The sequence below is a fragment of the Spermophilus citellus genome, assembly GCF_964194105.1.
Source record: "Spermophilus citellus genome assembly, chromosome: 17".
Lineage (NCBI taxonomy): Eukaryota > Metazoa > Chordata > Mammalia > Rodentia > Sciuridae > Spermophilus > Spermophilus citellus.
This window is the reverse complement of record NC_138199.1, coordinates 41,940,583-41,960,976: the sequence shown is the minus strand read 5'-3', so window position 1 is coordinate 41,960,976 and position 20,394 is coordinate 41,940,583. Positions and strand designations below refer to the sequence as shown.

The following is a 20,394-nucleotide window of genomic DNA, read 5'->3' as shown; positions in this document are numbered from 1 at the left end:
CTTACTTTTCTCAAGCTAAGCAGGCCGTGAAGTGCTAACGGTCTCAGAAGCCTCCATGCTCCAGGGTTGACTCGCGGGAAGGCGTGGGTGGGTGCGGGGATTGGACTAAGAGTCTCCCCGCGGAGGTGGGGGGTCTGGCCCACAATCCCTCGCGAGGGCGGGAAAGGCTAAGGGGGGGGGGCAGAAAAGGGGGGACGGCTAGCGAGAAGAGTCAAGGGGCTGGAATACTATAATAAGCATAGATTAATCCTTATATGACTGCTTCCTGGACTTGTCACACCAAAAAATTGGTTAACTAGCCTGTGTTCTTTTATTGCTCCCACTATCCCCACTCAGGGAATTAATTCCTGTTAATGACTGAGGCTTCCACTCAACAGGACAGTTCAGAGACAATGTGATGTGTAGGGCCTGCTGTGCCAAGCTCTCCATTCCTAAGATGGAGGCCATCCATCTTTTTATTGTCACCGTGTACATTAAATGGAGAAACCCTCAACGGTATATGAAGGAATCACATCGGAAGCCTGGGAGGTGTGAAAGAAAACACGTACTCCCCACAGTCGCAAAGCTAAAGCCTCGTGCAGTCAGGCCGCAGACCCCGCCCCTTCCGCTTTACGGTTGACGTCACAGCCCGGGCGCGGGAGTGCGGAGTTTTGGTCTCCCGGACGTAGGTACCGGGGTGGGGTCTGCGCTGTAGTGTACAGACACGTTCCGCTTTGAAATGCAGCGGGATTTGGTGAGTTTCCCGCTGTCTCCTGCAGTACGGGTGAAGCTGGTGTCTGCAGGTTTCCAGAATGCTGAGGAACTCCTGGAGGTGAAACCCTCCGAACTCAGCAAAGGTAAGGACTGCTGACGGCAAGCTTAGGTACAGGGTCCGCTCTCGCCCCCGCCACCTCAGTCTTCTTTCTCCAGCTCTCAGGCTTCAGTTCAGTCACTGTCTGCGTGCTGCCTCCCGCGGCCTCGTTTAAAAAGTGAAAGAATTCCTTGAGGCCACTTGAAATTCGTCCGAAGGGGCCCAGGATGTAGCTCAGTAATCGTGGGGCAGCAACACAAACACACACACACGCGCTCACGCGCAAGAAACCAAAACAAAGAACAGTTGTTCACTGGATGGTTGGGAAAACCGTGTTTGTGGACACCCCCCCCCCCCATACTGGGGATTGAACTCTGGTTGGTGCTCTACCATTGAGCCACATCCTCGATCAGCCCTTTTGAGACACAGCCTCCTTAAGTTGCCGAGGCTGGCCTTGAACTTGGTGCCCCTCGTTTCAGCCTCCCAAGTGGCTGGGATTACAGGCGTGTGCCACTGCACCTGACTTTACTATCATGTTATCTAAAAAAGAATTAATGAAGACAACCCATAATTGTGTTTGTTTTTTAAATCTCTAAAATCAATGGTCTATTTGTTATTTTACTTTCAGAAGTTGGAATATCTAAAGAGGAGGCTTTAGAAACTCTGCAGATTATAAGAAGAGAGTGTCTCACAAATAAACCAAAATATGCTGGTGCGCCAGAGTCAGGCAGGAAGTGTACAGCACTGGAACTTCTCGAGCAGGAGCAAACCCAGGGCTTCATTATTACCTTCTGTTCTGCACTAGATAATATTCTTGGCGGTGGAGTACCCTTAATGAAAACAACGGAAATTTGTGGTGCACCAGGTGTTGGAAAAACACAATTATGGTAAAGTAAGATGTTCCCCTTTTAAGGGCAGGTTTAATAACATTTTATGTAAGTAGTAGAGTGTGGTGTGCTGTGTGTTTACAGTCAAGAAACCATAAAAGGTGTGCTCTTAATTTTGTATATGTGTGTGTGCATAGAACAAAACCCAGTTTACCATTTATATTACTTCAGTACCATATCTTGATAAATTGAAACAATTATTTTGGTATCAAAAATGTTTCCTTTGCAATATGATGTGGTCACCAGGCAGCCTTCTGTTATTAATTCACTCCTGAGAATATATTGGAAAGTGAAATGTTTGAAAGTGGATTTATGCATAAGATAGGTTTCTATTTCCAGAAGCCTAGAAAGCACTAAAAATTTCTTAATCTTGATTTTATAGGCACAGTCTTCCCCTAATCCAAGCATCAGTTGATTCACAATCATCTGGTCCACAGAGAGTCAGCCATCTCTTTTGCTTGGGGAGTGTATTTGCATTTATAAAACTTTAGTGGTACCTAACTGGTCATTACCTGGAGTTCGAAAAACACTGCAGTAGATGATCATGATAACTTATTTCTTGACAGTATGCAGTTGGCAATCGATGTGCAGATACCAGAATGTTTTGGAGGAGTGGCAGGTGAAGCAGTTTTTATTGATACAGAGGGAAGCTTTATGGTTGACAGAGTGGTAGACCTTGCTACTGCCTGCATTCAGCATCTTCATCTTATAGCAGGAACACACATGGAAGAAGGTAAGTTAACAAATGATCCTCTTTCTTTCTGTGTAACGAAGGTTGTTTGCATTTGTGCCCATCTCAGAACTCAGCAAGAGACCATTCTGAATGTGAAGCTTAATGGTTTAACAGTGTATTAATGTCGAATGCTCTTGCATCTGTTACAAGCACTATAGCTGGAACTGGCTTTTTCTTCCCCTTCTATGGACCTCACTGTAGTAATTCTGGGGCAAACCAATGCATGTATTTCAGTGTATGACTTCAAAACATCATATTCCAACTGGCCAGATATAAGCTAATGTGGACATCATATTATGAGTGAATGTTGTTATGTGCATTCAGTATATGTTGACTTCCACACTGGTTTTCCAATAACCAAATGCTTTGAAATCTACATCTAGAAATGTTCAGAATGTTAAGCTGATTGACCTTTGGGGGCTTTAAATAGTATATAATTTACTTTATAACTACATTAATTGTATCATTTAAGAATTTGGGAGGCTTTTAGGGGGTATTTATTAGATTAAAAAGGATTTTTTAAAAAGATAGATTATATTCAAGTTCTTGTCCTTTCAGTTACTTTTTTAAAAATTGTTCTTTTTACATATATATGACAGTAGATTACATTTTGACATTATACAAACATGGATTATAACTTATTCCAATTAGGATCCCATTCTTATCTCTTTTTTAAAATATTTTTTAAGTTGTCAATGGACTTTATATATATGTGGTGCTGAGAATCGAACCCAGTGCCTCAAACATGCTAGGCAAGCGCTCTATCACTGAGCCACAACCCCATCCCCCATTCTTATCTTTTTAATTATTATGTAAAAGCAAGTGGGTAGTTTGACTGTTTTCTTTTGCTTTATTTTTATCTTCATCTTATTTATTTATTTTTGTAAGTGTGGTACTGGCTATTGAATCTACGGCCTTGCACATCCTGGGAAAATGCTCTTCCACTGAGCAACATCCGGAGCCCTTTATTTTTATTTATTTACTGTTTCTGTTTGTTTGTAGAACTGGGGATTGAAGCTAGGGGCACTCTACCACTTAGCCACATACTCTGCACTTTGTCTTTTTTATTTGTTTATTTTTAAATTTTTATTTATTTTTGGTACTGGGAATCGAACTCAGGGCACTCAACTTCTGAGCCACATATCCAGCCCTATTTTGTATTTTGTTTAGAGATAGGGTCTCATTGAATTGCTTAGCACCTTGCTGTTGTCCAAGCTGGCTTTGAACTTGAGCTCCTTCTGCCTCAGCCTCCCTGGTTGCTGGGATTATAGGCATGCACCACTGTACCTGGCATGTATTTTTTGAGACAGATGTCCTTAAGTTGCCCAGGCTGACCTTAATTTTATACACCTGCCTCAGGCTCCCAAGTAGGTGGAATTACAGGCATTTTCAGTCCTTATATTTTTCTCTAGAAGTTTAAGAAAGGGATGCTTTTCATAAGATGCTTGTACTTCCATTGAGCAAGTATAATTAGCTGTATATTTTCATTTTCATGTAGGTACTAAGTGTCTTAATTAATTACCATTAACATCTACTAAAAGACATTGTACACTGGCAGAACATGTCACCCCCAAATATGCCATTTTGGCAAAAGGTTTATTTTGAGCTGAAGGCAATTGAGAAAAAATATAAAGGAAAGCTTTCTACCTTGTCCGTGTTTTCATAAAAACAAGGCAAATGTGCTAAGGTGTTTTCTCTCCCCTCTCTGCCAAGGAAAGACAAAAAATAATCACCAGAGACAATTTTAGACTCTGTCAGCATGGAGGAATCAGCCAACAGAGGAATCTAAGTAACAAACTTCATTAGCTAGTCTTTTTATTTTTTTTAAATTTTAAAAATATTTTTAGGTGTAGATAGACACTATACCTTTATTTTGTTTATTTAGGTTTTTTTTTTTTTTTTAAATGGGATGCTGGGGATCAAACCCAGTGCCTCACTCATGCTAGGCAAGCGCTCTACCACTGAGCCCCAGTCCAGCCCTTCATTAGCTAGTCTTTATCTTCCATTAATTTCCCATATATTTGCCTTCCTACAATTTGCTAGCTCTAGAGACTCAAGGTCCTTTTCCTTTGTCTTTTCACTTCTCTAAGAATTTATTGTTCCTTTGGTAAAATGAGCCAAAATTCTAACCAAGTTTTTGAGATGCTAATCTTTGGACTCCCATTTGTTATATATGTGATGCATGTTATTCAATTTTTGTTTTTCTATTGTTAAACTGTCTTTGTCAGTCAGTTTATTTCAGCCAGAGAACTTGGGAAAGTAGTAGGAAAAAACACTTTTTCCAGCCAGATGTGCTGGTGTATTCCTATATTACCAGCATCTTGTTAGGCTAAGGCAAGAGGATTGCAAGTTTTTTGAGGTCAGCCTACACAACTTAGCAGGTGCATCTCAAAATAAAAAATATAAAGGACTAAGGATGTAATTCAGTGGTAGAATGTTCCTGTGTTCAATCCCCAGTAAAGTCCCCTCCCACACACAAAGGTATTATTTTCCTACAATCATCAACATGTCCATACGAGTAAAACTTAGTAAGATGCTGTTTTGTTTTTCTTCAGAACACCAAAGAGCTTTGAAGGACTTCACTCTTGAAAATATTCTTTCCCATATTTACTATTTTCGTTGTCATGATTATACAGAACTACTGGCGCAAGTTTATCTTCTTCCAGATTTCCTTTCAGGTCATTCAAAGGTATGAGTCAAACAACTGAAATATAACTAACTATCTTTGGATGTGTTTGATAAGCATGAAAAATAACTATGAAGTATGGTAGCATAAAATTAAAGTCAAAAAAGAATATCTCTTCTTTCCCTGTCCTACAATATATTTATATACATTTATGTTTATTTTGTATATACGTATATACTATTCAAATTTCAGTTTCAAAACTACTTATGTATATGTGTGTATATACGGTAGTTTTGAAGTTTAAATAATTTTATTTATTTTTAAAATAATTTTAAAATGGAAATATCAAGAGACTATAAAGTTGAGTTTATTTCTTGGTTCTTATGACCTACATATCTCTTCTTTTGCCATTATCACAATGCTCGTTTTGTTTAGTTAGCAGTGTTGGGATGGAACCCAGGGCCTTACACATGTTAGACAAGTGTTCTACCACTGAGCTACACCCCAGCCCTACTTCTTACTTTCCAATTTGGATGCTTATATTTATTTTTTATTTTGCTTTATTCTCTAGCTAGACTTCCAGTGTAATGTTGACTAACTGATGAAAGTGAACATTCTTGTCTTATTACTGATCTTGGGGAAAAGTTTTCATTTCAGCATTAAGTAACTTAATTTTCATTATTCACAGTTTCCACCCGCCCCCTACGGGAGATTGAACCCAGGGACATTCTACCATTGAGTTACATCCCCAACTCTTTTCTTTTTATTTATTTATTTTTTTTAAGTTGTAGATGGACCCAATGTCTTTATTTATTTACTAACTTTATGTGGTGCTGAGGATTGAACCCAGTGCCTCATGCATGTGAGGCAAACGCTCTCCAACTCTTTTTTATTTATTTTGAGAAGGTTTCACTGAGTTGCCCAGGCTGGGCTTGAATTTATGATTCTTCTGCCTCAACCTCCCAAGTTGTTGGATTTATAGGTGTGTATGTACCCCATACTGACAAAGTATATAAATGTAAATTTGCTTGGTTGCTAAGATTTATTTGTAACCCCCAAATCAATACTACCAATGCTTTATAGTCATTTGTAGATATGTTAGTTTAAGCTACCATAATAAAAATGCTATAGATTGGATGGCTTAACAACAAATTTTTATTTTCTTACAGTTGTGGAGGCTAGAAATCCAACATAAAGGTTCAGGATGATTTGCTTGCTGGCAAAATTGTTCTTCTTGGCTCACAGTCACCTCATGTGGTGGGCGGGGGGGTGGGGGGAGAGACTGACTGTGAGTGAGAGAGAAGGGGAAAGAGAGACAGCATGAGAGTGAGTGAGAGTGCATGTGCATGTTGTCTCTACTTACAAGGACACTAATCCTTAAGGATCAAGGTCCCATCTTTATGACCCTCATTTTATTTAACACTTAACCTTACTTACTTACTTAGAAGCCTATTCTGCAAATACAGTTATGTTGTATGTTAAGGGTTCAACATGAATTTTAGGGGGACATAGTTCAGGCCTTAGCCTCTGCCCCTGGCCCTCCCCAAATTCAAATTCTTTTTACATGCAAAACACATCTATTAGATCACAGTTACCTCAAAAGATTTATCTGGTTCCAGTGTCAATTCTAAAGTCTAATTTAAAGTCTCATCTAAATGTGTTGGTAGACTCAAGTTAGAGTTCACCCTGAGGTAGAATTCCTCTCTAGCTGTGAGCCTGTGAAAACGGAAGAGTTATGTGCTTCTAAAATACAGTGGTAGGACAGGCATCAGGTAGATATTTGCATTCCAGTACTGAGGATCGAACCCAGGGGCACTTTATCACTGATCTATACTACACCCCAGTCCTTTTTTTTTTTTTTTTTTTTTTAATTTTGAGATGGGATCTTGCTAAGTTGCTGAGGATGTCCTCAAACTGTGATCCTCCTGCCTCCGCCTCCAGAGTCGCTGCCTGACTAGTACTGGTTCTTCTTTGCTTACCAATTCCTCTTTCAATTCATCCTCTGTTGCTGTAGGCTTCAAAGAGGAACCAAGCCACTTCCTTTAACACTTAGAAATCTCAGCTAAATAGCCAGTTTTCTTCTCTCTCACTTTTTATCTTCCACAAAACACTAGACTACAGCAACTAAGTTCTTTGCCACTTTATAACAAGGATCACCTTTCCTCCAATTTTGAATTACAGGTTCCTCATTTTTATGACCTCACCAGAATCACTCTGGCCCCTTTTTGTATTCTTCTTTAGGTACTGGGGATTAAACCCAGGGACATTTTACCACTGAGCCACATCCCCAGCCCTTTTTATTTTTTTATTTTGAAACAGGGCCTCACTATGTTGCCGAGGCTGGCTTTGAACTTGTGATCCTGCTGCCTCAGTCTCCCAAGTTGCTGGTATTACAGGTGTAAGCCACTGTGTCCTGCTCAGTATCATCCATATTATTTGTGTGTGTGTGTGTGTGTGTGTGTGTGTGTATAAAATGTGCACATATCTAGCAAGCATCTCAAAACTCTTCCAGTTTGTACTCATTACTCTGTTCCAAAGCCACTTCTACATTTTCAGGTATTTGTGACAGTAGTACCTCAGTTCCTGATACTATAATGTGTTTTAGTCAGCTCTGGTTGTCATAATAAAGATATCATAGATTTGAATGATTTTAAAACAGAACTTTCTCACAGTTCTGAAGACTAGAAGTTCAAGATCAAGGTTATGGCTGATTTAGTTTCTTGTGAGGGCTCTCTTGGCTTGTAGATGTACCTTTTTGCTGTGTCCTCAGTTGGGAGAAGGGAGTAGGCTTTCTGGTGAGCTTTCTGTTAGTGTGTCGGGCAGGTGGGGGGCTACTTGGGATTGAACCCAGGGGTGTTCTGCCACTGAGCTATCTCCCAGTTTTTTTATTCTAATTTTGAGATAAAATCTCTCTAAATTTCTGAAGCTGGCTTCAAACTTGAGATTCCCTCCTGCTTCAGCTTCACCACAGATTACAGGCATGCATCACTGAACCCAGTATCTAGTGTCTCTTCTTAAAGTCACTAATCTTGTCAAATCAAGATATATATCTTATTATCTCATTTAACCTTAATTATTTCTTTTGAGGCCCTTTCTCTAAATACAGACACTTTGGGGGGTAGAGTTTCAACCTGTGAATATTTTGGGGGGGGGAACAATTCATTTCATAGTTGCAGACATTTATATCATGTGAAAAACTGATTTTCCTTCTAACACATTCCTAGCTGAGATTGAAGAAGATGATGCTTCACCTTCTTGTTTTAGCTCTCATACTGTAAACATGAATATCTTTTTTGTGTGTTCTTTTTGTTTGTTTGTTTTAATTTTTTAGTTGTAGTTGGACACAATACCTTTATTTATTTATATATATATATATATATATTTTTTTTTTAATTTTATTTTTTAGTTTTAGGTGGACACGATATCTTTATTTTACATTTATGTGGTGCTGAGGATCGAACCCAGTGCCTTGTGCATGCTAGGCGAGCACTCTACCTGAGCCACGACCCCAGCCCAATTTTATTTATTTATTTTTATGTGGTGCTGAAGATTGAATCCAGGGCTAGATGAGTGCTCTAATGCTGAGCCACAACCCCAGCCCATTGTGTGTTCTTTTTAATGCTACATTTTTTTCTTTTTGTTGGTGATTTAAATGTTTAAAATGTCCCTCAGGTATAGTGCTTAACTGCTGGATAGTATTTCTAAGCACAGGAAGGGTGTATTATGCCTTATGGAGAAAATACATGTATTAGATAAGTTGTTGGGTTTTTTGGTACAGGGGATTGAACTCGGAGGCACTCGATCACTGAGCCACATCCTCAGCCCTATTTTGTATGTTATGTAGAGATAGGGTCTCATTGAGTTGCTTAGCACCACACTATTGCTGAGGCTGGCTCTGAACTTGAGATTCTCCTGTCTTAGCCTCCCGAGCTGCTGGGATTATAGATGTGTACCACTGCACTTGGCTAGATAAGTTTTATTCCTGGGTAAATTATTGTGCTGTTGGTTGTAAGTCAATATTAATAAATCAACATATAATAAATGTTTTAAACAGGAATACACATAACTAAGGTTATGTAGCCTGGTATGGTGTGTATAATCCCAGCTACTTGAAAGGCTGAGATAGGAGTGGAGGATCACAATTTGGAGGCAGCCTGGACAATTTAGCAAGACCCTGTCTCAAAGTAAAAAGCAAAAAGGGCTGGGGATATAGCTCAGAGTAGGATAGAATGTCCCTGGGTTCAGTCCTCAGTATGGCGGGGGGGAAGGGTGGAGTATACACATTAATCAATTGATGAAAAATGTAACCAGAGGTTCATTGAAATGTAACCCTTTATTTTCCCTGGGAACAATAATTCGTTATTCACTGTTGGTAGTAGTTTATAGAATATATAGAACTACAAATTATAAGAGTCAACTTTGAAATCACCTATGTTTTTTTTTTTAATTGTTTGTTTTTGAAGGTACTAGGGATTGAAACATGGGGCACACTATTGCTCAGCTACTTACCCAACCCTTTTTATTTTTTATTTTGAGACAGGTTCTAACTAAATTGTCAGGCTAGCCTCAGACTTGCAGTTCTCCTTCCTCAGTCTCCCAAGTAACTGGCATTAGGCATGTGCCACCACATATGCTTTCATTTTTATATTCTTATACTTTTACCAGTTACAGAACTCTTGGTTTATTTTTATTTTTATTTTTTTGTCAGTTCAATTATGTTATCCAATCACCTGGCTTTGAGAATCACTGAATAAATATACAAGACTAGAGGTACTAGAGGTTGAACCAAGCGCCTTTTGCATGCTAGGCAAGTATTCTACCAGTGAGCTACACTCCCAGCCCTTTTTAAAGGTCTCATTTAATTGCTTAAACTAGACTTGAATTTTAGATTCTTTTGCTTCACCTTAGACAGTAGCTGGGATTATAGGCATGTACCACTATGCATGACTTTTTGACCAATTCCTCTTACTTCTCCATTGGTCTGCTGGTAAATATTTATTTTTATTTATTCATTTAAATTTCACCACTTCAAAAGGAAAGGCCCTACCCATTTCTTAATCGTTCCCTGTTCTTCTCTTCTAAGCCCCTACAACTATCAGTTCGTGTTCTGTTTCTGTAGATTTACGTATTCTGGATATTTCATGTAATAAATATATGACCTGTATGTCTGGCTTTTCCACTTAACATGTTTTTAGAGTTCATCTGCATTGTAGCATGTGTCAGAATTTTATTCCTTTTTAATAATATTCCATTGTATGTATATAGTATAATATGTTTATCCTTTAATTAGTTGATAGATACTTAGATTATTTCTTTTGGCAGTTGTGAACAGTGCTGCTATGAGCATGTATTTATAAATATTTGTTATAGTACCATTTTTCAGGTTTCTTTGGGTATGTCTAGGAGTAGAATTGCTGAATCATATGGTAATCTTGTGTTTCAACTTTTGGGGGACCCACCCCCAATTTTTTTTTTTAAACAGTGGATGAACCACTTTATGTTCCCACCAACAATGTATGGGGGTTTTGTTGATTTTAATTTTTCTAAACTTGTATTCATATCCAAACTATGCCATGATTTGGAAAATCAAGCTACCCATAGCCACTTGACTATGTTTAATAGTCTGTTGAATAGTCAAGTGATACAAGAAGGTGACTATATCATTAATGAACAAATACTGTTGTAAAAATGAATGCTGGGGGGCTGGGGTTGTGGCTCACTGGTAGAGCACTTGCCTTGAATGTATGAGGCACTGGGTTTGATTCTCAGCACCACATATAAATAAAAAATAAAGTTCCATCAACATGAAAATGAATAAAATAAAATTTTAAAAAATGAATGTTGGTTACATTTTTGCTTAAGTTAACTAATATGATAAAAATAAAACAATAAAATTAGCTAAGTTTCATTTTGTTTTGCTGAATTGACTTTTTTCTCCCTTCTGGATAGTAGACACTAAACCCAGGGGTGCTATATCACCAGCCCTTTTTAATTTTTATTTATTTATTTATTTTTTTAAAGAGAGAGTGAGAGGAGAGAGAGAGAGAGAGAGAGAATTTTTTTTTTAATATTTATTTTTTAGTTCTCGGCGGACACAACATCTTTGTTGGTATGTGGTGCTGAGGATTGAACCCTGGCCGCACGCACACCAGGCGAGCACGCTACTGCTTGAGCCACATCCCCAGCCCCTTTATTTATTTATTTAAAAAAATTTTTTTTCAGTTGTTGATAGACCTTTATTTTATTTGTTTATATGCAGTGCTGAGAATTGAATCCAGTGCCTTACACATGCCAGGCAAGTGCACTACTGCTGAGCCACAGCCCCAGCACACTCTTTTTTATTTTTATTTTAAAAAATTATTTATTTTTGGTACTGGAGATTGAACCCAGGGGCACTGAGCCACATCCCCAGTCCTTTTTATTTTTTATTTTGAGATAGGGTCTCACTAAGTTGCTTTAGGACCTTGCTAAATTGCTTAGGCTGACCTTAGACTTGTGATCCTCCTGCCTCAGCCACTTAAGCCCCTGGGATTACAGATGCATGCCACTGTATATTTGGCTGAATATTTCCCAGATTTTTGGTGAAATTCACAATGTAATGGCTACAGATACAACACGTTTTAAAATTCTGATTTGGACATTTTCTACCTCACATGGACTTTTTATAGATAATAAAGTAAGCTCAGATCTGTGGCTAATTTGTTAGCTGATTTCCATGGAGAAAATACTGCTATTATAGATGATTTCAAGCTATTGACTTGATGGCATTGATCATGGAGGTGGAAGAAGAGACAACATTCATTAGCCTGTCTTTCTATGGTATTTCCCCTGTAAAGGACTGTAAGTATGGGTTACCATGCCTGCATCTGCTGAAGAGGGTTTTTTGTTTGTTTTGTTTATAATATAACAGGAACCTTGAAAATAAAATTGTTATGTTTAATTGGGCGGCGGAGGGGGGGGTGTCCTCAGTGTTAGAATGTGTGCTTAGGGTGCACAAGGTCCTGGGTTTGACTCCAAACACCAAAATATGTACATATGTGCATAAAATTGGTATATTTAATGGAGAAATTTGTTTAGCTTTTTTTTTTCCCCCATGATGCTGGGTATTGAACCCAGGCTTCATGCATGGTAGGCAAGTGTTCTACTACTGAGCCGTACCTCCAGTTCTTTACCAAGACTTTAAATATGGGCTGGGTTTGTAGCTCAGTAGTAGAGCAGTTGCTTTGCATGCGTGAGGTACTGGGTTCAATCCTTAGCACCACATAAAAATAAATAAAATAAAGATATTGTTTCCACCTATAACTAAAAAAAAATGTGCTTTATCAGTTTAAAATGCCTCTATAAAAAGCTGTGTATACTGGCAAGTTATATGAAAATTGCTATTATTTCTTTTTCTTTTTGAGTTAAATTGTCAAAACAAGGGTGCCTTTTAATTTTTGGTAATTAGGGCTGGGGATGTGGCTCAAGCGGTAGTGCGCTTGCCTGGCATGCGTGCGGCCCGGGTTCGATCCTCAGCACCACATACAAACAATGATGTTGTGTCCGCCGAAAACTAAAAAATAAATATTAAAAATTCTCTCTCTCTCTCTCCCTCTCTCACTCTCTTTAAAAATAATATTTTTTGGTAATTATTTCAGAAAACATTGTATAAATAGATTTATAATTTCCAAATGAAAGCCTTTCTTTGAGGAGTTAGAAAAAAAGCCCTTGATTTTAAAGTATTTTTTGTAATGAATTATGCTTTTTGGATGCCATTTTTTATTATTTTTAATATCATTATCTCTTTCTTTAGGTTCGATTAGTGATAGTAGATGGCATTGCTTTTCCTTTTCGCCATGACATTGATGACCTATCCCTTCGAACTCGATTACTAAATGGCCTTGCCCAGCAAATGATCAGCCTTGCAAATAATCACAGATTAGCTGTAAGTATTACTGGTCAAGAGAGTTTCTTTAATAAAGTCAAGACTGTATAAAATATTAATGACTACAAATACCAAGGTAGATTTTGCCTTACTCTAAAAAGGAAAAAATATGTACATGCAGGGGTTTTTTGGTTTTGTTTTGGTACTGAGGATTGAACCCAGAGGTATTTTACCAGTGAACCACATTTTCCAGCCTTTTTAAAATTTTTTATCTTGAGATAGGGTCTCACTAAATTGCTTGGGGCTGGCCTCAAACTTTTGATTGTCCTCCTTCAGCTTCCTGAGGTGCTGGGTTATTACAGGTGGATTACACCACCACACCCAGTGGACACAGTTTTGAAGGTTGTTTTATTTTGGTTTGGTTTATAAAAAGAATTAGTACTAGTCATAAGTGTCTTGTATCTGTTTTCCTGCAAAATAACAAGCATAATCAATGTAATTTTTAAAAAACAAACTTTGATAAATAAATGCCACCTTTGGTAATTGTATTTTGTCTTTATCTAAATATATATTTTATGTTTATAACGTCCTCGTTTTTGTTTAGTAAGTATTTCATTATTTCATAGTAAAAAAATCATAGACTCATGGATTGGAAAAAATCATAATGTAAACAACCTAGTGTATTAAGGTAGAGCCAACTCTTTGAGATTTGAATGTGAAAAGAGAGGTAAATATAAGATCAGAAATAAAGAGATAAAAAAGTAAGCTTTTTTTTTTGCTATCACACAAAATACCAGACCAGCTTTGCGTTTACAATCCTGCCTCAGTCTCCTGTAATTCCTAGCTGGAATTACAGACACACACCTCATGTGGCTTTTTTATTTTTTTAAACTTTAAACCACCTGTTTACCATTACTTTCCACTCTGCTACCCTATCTTACCACTGACAAACATACTTTTGTTAGGAGGAAGATGGAAGATCAAACTGTTCTACTTAATTTTTGTTTGTTTTTACTCTGATTAGAGTCTTTAAACACATCTTTGCAATACATTATAAGTTAATAAAGAATTCTCTCTATAAAATTTAAAACATACATATTTTCTTTGAGTTTCAGATTTTTTGCCATATTCTGAGAAGGATAGCTTCTATGTTTGAATTAATTTTTGCCATTAATTTAGCCTTGTTAATACCTGAATCAGTGAAGAATCCCCAGTAGAGGGCACTCAAGACTAACAGGTTGCATAGTTTTTTTAAGTTTATTTATTTATTTTCCCCAGACTAGATTTCACTGTTACCCAGATTGGACTTGAACTTGAGATCCTCCTGCCTCAGCCTGCTGAGTAGCTGGGATTACGTGGGTGTTTCACTGCACTTAACTAGGTTTTTGTTTTAACAGTAATAGCTTCATCTTTTTTTTCTTTCTTTTATCTTTCTGTGGTCCTGCGAATGGAACCCAGGCTTCATACATGATAGGCAAGCCTTCTATTATTGGGCTATGTCCCCAGCCCTTTTTATATTTTATTTTGAGACAGATTGTTAAGTGTGGTCTCAAACTTGGAATCTTCCTGACTCAGCCTCCCTAGTGGCTGGGAGTACAGGCACATGTTACTGCATCTGGCTTCAAATCAATTTTTCTTATTTTGGGCAGGGGTACTAGGGATCAAACCCAGGGTGCTCTATCTCTACCCCTTCTTTATTTTTTTTTTTAATTATTTTATTGTTGGTTGTTCAAAACATTACATAGTTCTTATTATACCATATTTCACAGATTGATTCAAGTGGGTTATGAACTCCCATTTTTACCCCGTATACAGATTGCTGTGTCACATCAGTTACATTTCCATTGATTTACAAATTGCCTTTCTAGTGATTGATGTATTCTGCTGTCTATCCCATTCTCCACTGTCCCCTCACCCCTCCCCTCCCCTCCCCTCCCCTACTCTCTCTCCATCCCCTCTACTATAAATCGTTTCTTCCACTTATATAATTTTCCTCCTACTCCTCCTTTCCTCTTATATGTAATTGTGTATAACCCTGAGGCTCACCTTCCAGTTCCATGCAATTTCCCTTAACTCTCACTTTCCCTCCCGCCTATCATCCCTGTTTAATGTTAATCTTCCTCAAGCTCTTCATCTCTACCCTGTCCTTGGTTACTCCCCTTATATCAAAGAAGACATTTGACATTTGCTTTTTAAGGATTGGCTAGCTTCACTTAGCATAATCTGCTCTAATGCCATCCATTTCCCTCCAAATTCTATGATTTTGTCATTTCTTATTGCAGAGTAATACTCCATTGTGTATAAATGCCACATTTTTTTAATCCATTCATCTATTGAAGGGCTTCTAGGTTGGTTCCACAGTCTTGCTATCGTGAATTGTGCTGCTATGAACATCGATATAGCAGTGTCCCTGTAGCATGCTCTTGTTAGGTCTTTAGGGAATAGACCGAGGAGGGGAATAGCTGGGTCAAATGGTGGTTCCATTCCCAACTTTCCAAGAAATCTCCATACTGCTTTCCAAATTGGCTGCACCATTTTGCAGTCCCACCAACAATGAACAAGTGTACCCATTTCCCCACATCCTCGCCAGCACTTGTTGTTGTTTCTACCCCTTCTTTAAATTTTAATTTTCAGACAGGGTCTTGCTCAGTTGCTGAGGTAGAACTTGGAATCCTCCTGCCTCAGCCTTCTGATTTGCTGGATTTATAGGTGTGTGCCCCATGCCCAACTAGAATAAATTTCTTAATGTGAAAGTATTAAACCAAAGGAATCTTTTTTTTCCCCCTCCCTGTAGAACTAGGAATTGAACCCAGATGTACTTTACCACTGAGCTATACCCGTAGCCTGTTTTTTTTTTTTTTTTTTTTTAAATAGGATCTAACTATGTTGCTTAGGGTTTTGCAGAGCTGATGAGGCTGGCCTCAAACTTGCAACCTTCTTCTCAGCCTCCCTAGTAGCTGAAATTTCAGGTGTGTGCCACCACACCTGGCAAAGGATTCTGTTTTTAAGCATTTTGCTTGAGCATTTTCTTTCATACTATTAAATTACTCTCAGAAAGCATGTTCCAAAATATGCTCTCTTTTAGCAATGAATGGAAATTCTTGTTTTCCCACATCTTTCTCACCCTTTGGTATTACCAGTCTTTTAACTCTTTTCCAAAATGAAATGAGGACAGGGTCTTGCTGAGTTGCTTGGGGCCTTGTTAAATTGCTGAGGCTGTCTTTGAACTTGCAATTCTCCTGTCTTAGCCTCCCTGGCCACTGGGATTACAGGCCTGTGCCACCATGCCTGCCTAGGAAAGTCCTTTTAAAAATGTATTTCTAGGGCTGGGATTGTAGCTTAGTGGTAGAGCACTTGTCTAGCATGTGTGAGGCACTAGGTTCAATCCTCAGCACCACAGAAAAATAAATAAATAAAATCAAGATATAGTGTCCATCTACAACTAAAAAAAATTTTTTAAAAAATGTATTTCTAGCCAGGCTTGGTGGTATATGCCTATAATCCTAGCAGTTTGGGAGGCTAAGGCAGAAGTATTGTGAGTTCAGCAAAAGTATGGTGCTAAGCAGCTCAAGGAGACCCTGTCTCTAAATAAAATACAAAATAGAGGTGGGGATGCGGCTCAGTGGTCAAGTGCCCCTGAGTTCAGTCCCCAGTAACCCCCCCCTCAAAAAATAAATGTATTTCTTTAGTTATTAGCCAAAAATTTTATAACTGCTTTAATAAGGTGTAATTCACATATCACTCACCCTTTTAAAGTAAGTAATTCAATGTTTTGGGCAAATTCAGGAAGTCAAGGAAAAATCACCACTGTCTAATTTTAGGACATTTCTAGTCACTCCCAAAAAGAAATCTCTGTTCCACAATGACCCTTCAGACTATTAAAAATGTCTATACCTTTATTTTCTTCTCTAAGATTTCATGGAAATTTCTTCTGTTGCAAACCTGATGTCATATACAGGGAAAGTAATTCCATAAAATATAGTTCCAAATTTAAAAACAAAAATCATTCTGCCCTCCCCATAGTCCCTAACAACCACTCATCTGCTTTATGTCTCTTTGAATTTGTCTTTTTTAAATGTTTCATATAAATAGAATCATGTAATATATGACCTCTTTTGTGTGGCTTCTTTCACTTAGCATAATGTTCTCAATACTCACCTATGTTGAACTGGGGATATAGCTTAGTGGTGGAATGCTTGCCTAACATATTTAAAAAAACACATAGATTCATCCATGTTTTAGCATATATAAGTATCATTTTATTATTTTATTGATATTAGTGCTTGAACCCAAAGGTGCTTTACCACTGAGCCACATCCCCAGCCTATTTTTCTTTTGTACTGGGGATTGAACTCAGGGGCAATTTACTACTGAGCTACTTCCCCAGCCTTTTTTATTTTTTATTTTGAGACAGGGTCTTGCTAAGTTGTTTAGAGCCTTGCTCATTTGCTGAGGCTGGCATTTAACTTCTATCATCCTGTCTCAGCCTCTGAAGCCACTGGGATTACAAGCATGTACCCCATGCACAGCATTTACTTTTTATTTTGAGACAGAGTTTTACCATGCCACTTGGGACTTTGCTAAGTTGCTGAGTCTAGCCTCAAATCTATAATCCTCCTGCCTCAGCCTCCCAAGTCACTGGGATTATGGGCAGGTACCACCATGCCCTCAATATCCTTTTAATGACTAAATAGTTTTGCATTTTCTGAATATGCCACATTTTGTTTATCATCAGTTGAAGGACATTTGGATAGTGAAAGTTTTGTTTTGTGAATTTAACCTTTATTTTATTTATTTGTTTTCATGTGGTGCTGAGGATTGAATTTAGTGCCTCACATGTGCTTTACCACTGAGTCACAATCCCAGCCTCGTGAAAGTATTTTTAAAGCTCTGAAGTTTATAATTTCAAAATGATTGTTAATTTTACTGTTTTAAAGGTTTATTTATGAGAACCTTGGAGTAATCACATGGTCATTTGTATCATGTTGAGTCCAATATTTTTGTAGAAATAGTGTAATTATTTTGTAAAGATTTGCTAATAATTCAAAATTGAATTTTAGGATGTTGGACAGCTGGTTCATTTTCTCAAATATATGTAATGGATAAGCTAAATAATAGGAACCAGTTCTGGCCAATAAAACTTTTTTTTTTTTTTAAATATTTATTTTTTAGTTTTCGGCGGGCACAACATCTTTGTTTGTATGTGGTGCTGAGGATCGAACCCGGGCCGCATGCATGCCAGGCGAGCGTGCTACCACTTGAGCCACATCCCCAGCCCCCAATAAAACTTTTGAAAAGATAGAAATTTGCAGTCTAGACCTTTGAGTTCTTGAAATATGGCTAATGCTACTGAGGAACTGCATTTCTAGTTTTAATTTACTTTTAAAAAGCTACGTGTGACTAATGGCTATGGATCTGGTCATCATATCTCTAAATAAAAAGTGTGGGCATAAGCAAATATTCTAGATGCTAAAACTTAAGCAGAATGTACAGTAAGATGTATTACTCAGCATTTTGGGGAAGCTGGTTAGTCATACACTTCAGTTAATTACCAATTTAAATTCCTGTCTAGCTTTTTCTAAGATGCCTGGTATGAGGCAACGAATGAGGAAGGTACTATGGCACTTAAGGAGTGAATAATTTTAAAAAGTCATGTAATTAATTTGGTATCTGATTGAGATTAAAATGAACTACAGAGTTATTTCTAGCTAAAGAAAAATTTTAGTTATGTTGCCATTACAATAGAAACAGCCAAACAGCCTTTTGTTTTTTAAAAAATCATTTTATTATTATTATTATTATTTAGAAATCTTTTGTTTTTAACCTTAACTTTATTTTTATGTGGTGCTGAGGATCAAACCCAGCGCTGAGGATTGAACCCAGCGCCTTGCACATGCTAAGCGAGTGCTCTACCGTTGAGACACAGCCTCAGCCCCTTGTTGTTTATTTTTTATGTGGTGATGGGTATTGAACCTAGGACCTTATGCATGGTAGGCAAGTGCTTTACCACTGAACTATCTCCCCAGCCCAGACAGCCTTTTCTTGAGAGCTTGTTTGGAGGTTCTAGCAGGGGAACAAGCTACTCATATACCCTTGACTAAAGAAAAGTCCTCTATCAGGGAAGATCTCCCTCTTGGACTGAGCATGCAGCTCTGGGAGGGATGCACAGGGAGTGGTGAGGGAGGAAGGGATACCCTTCTAGCCATCCAGAGTCAGCTGAATCAACCCTGGTGATGAATGGGTGCCAGATTTTATAGCCAGATCATCCTCACATCCTGAACAGCATTTTCTTTCTTTCTTTCAAACAATTTTTTTAAAGTAGGCAACTTATATTGCTTTTCAGAGAATTCTTTTTTCTTTAAGAGTTTCAGCTTGCAAAAGTAACTGTCTTCTTTCTGGAGGGATGTTTAGTAATGGAAGAATATTTAAAATAACCATTTGGGTTGGGCCTGGTGGTGCATGCTTGTAATCCCAGTGCTTTGGGAGGCTGAGGCAAGAGGATCTTGAGTTCAAAGCCAGCCTCAGCAACTTAGAGAGGCCCTAAGCAACTGTTTCTAAATAAAATACAAAAAAAGGGGCTGGGGATGTGGCTCAGTGGTTGAGTGATTCTGGGTTCAATGCCCAGTGCAAAACAATTATATATATATATATATATATATATATATATATGAACAATAATAAATGCTGGAGAGGATATAGAGAAAAAGGAACACTTTTACACTGTTGGAGGGATTGTGAATTAGTACAACCACTATGGGAATCAGTATCAATGTTCCTGAAAACACTAGGTATGGAACCAGCATATGACGCAGATATTCCACTCCTCAGTATTTTTTATTTTTATTTATTTATTTTTTTAGTTGTTGATAGACCTTTATTTATTTACTTATATGTGGTGCTGAGGATCGAACCCAGTGCCTGCACGTGCTAAATGAGTGCTCTACTGCTGAGCCACAACCCCAGCCCTCCACTCCTCAATATTTATCCTAAAGAATTAAAGTCAGGATACTGTAGCAATAGATGCATACCCATGTTTGTAGCAGCACAATTAACATTAGCCAAACTATGGAATCAGTCTAGGTGTCCATCAATAGATGAATGAACAAAGCAAAAAATGACATATGTACACAGTATAGTTTTATTCCGACATAAAGAAAAATGAAATTATGTCATTTTTAGGAAAATGGATGGAACTTGAGACTATCATGTTAAGTGAAATAAGTCAAACTCAGAAGCTCAAAAGTCCTATGTTTTCTCTCATTTGTGGAAGCTAGAGAGGGAAAAGGAAAAGATAGTTGCTAGGGTAATCACATGAAAAGCAAAGGGAGATCAGTAGAGTAGGGGAAAAGGAGGGGGACCAGGGAAGAGGGAGAAGTGCTGGGGTGGGAATATTGGTCAGATTATATTGTTATCTTGTGTGCATGTACTAATATGTAACAATAAATCCCACCATCATGTACAACTATATGCACCAGTAAAAAGTCTGGTGCAAAG

At 37.9% G+C, this 20,394-nt stretch overlaps 1 protein-coding gene across 7 annotated transcripts in view; it reads left to right on the top strand.

The window, feature by feature from the left end:
• Positions 1 to 623: 623 nt before the first annotated feature.
• Positions 624 to 20,394, top strand: part of RAD51C (RAD51 paralog C) — a 36,987-nt gene continuing 17,216 nt past the window's right edge. For 4 of the 7 annotated variants that reach the window (XR_014019444.1, XM_081272086.1, XM_081272085.1 and 1 more), the window contains exons 1-5: positions 624 to 836; positions 1,419 to 1,677; positions 2,244 to 2,410; positions 4,966 to 5,099; positions 12,829 to 12,960. Coding sequence is in view for 6 of the 7 variants with exons in the window: in XM_081272086.1 (XP_081128212.1) it covers positions 719 to 836; positions 1,419 to 1,677; positions 2,244 to 2,410; positions 4,966 to 5,099; positions 12,829 to 12,960 (810 nt within the window). In the remaining variant the exon portion in view is untranslated. Of the gene's footprint in view, positions 837 to 1,418; positions 1,683 to 2,243; positions 2,411 to 4,965; positions 5,100 to 12,828; positions 12,961 to 20,394 lie in introns of those variants that run through there. The other 3 variants (XM_081272088.1, XM_081272087.1, XM_081272089.1) reach the window with 3 other exon arrangements.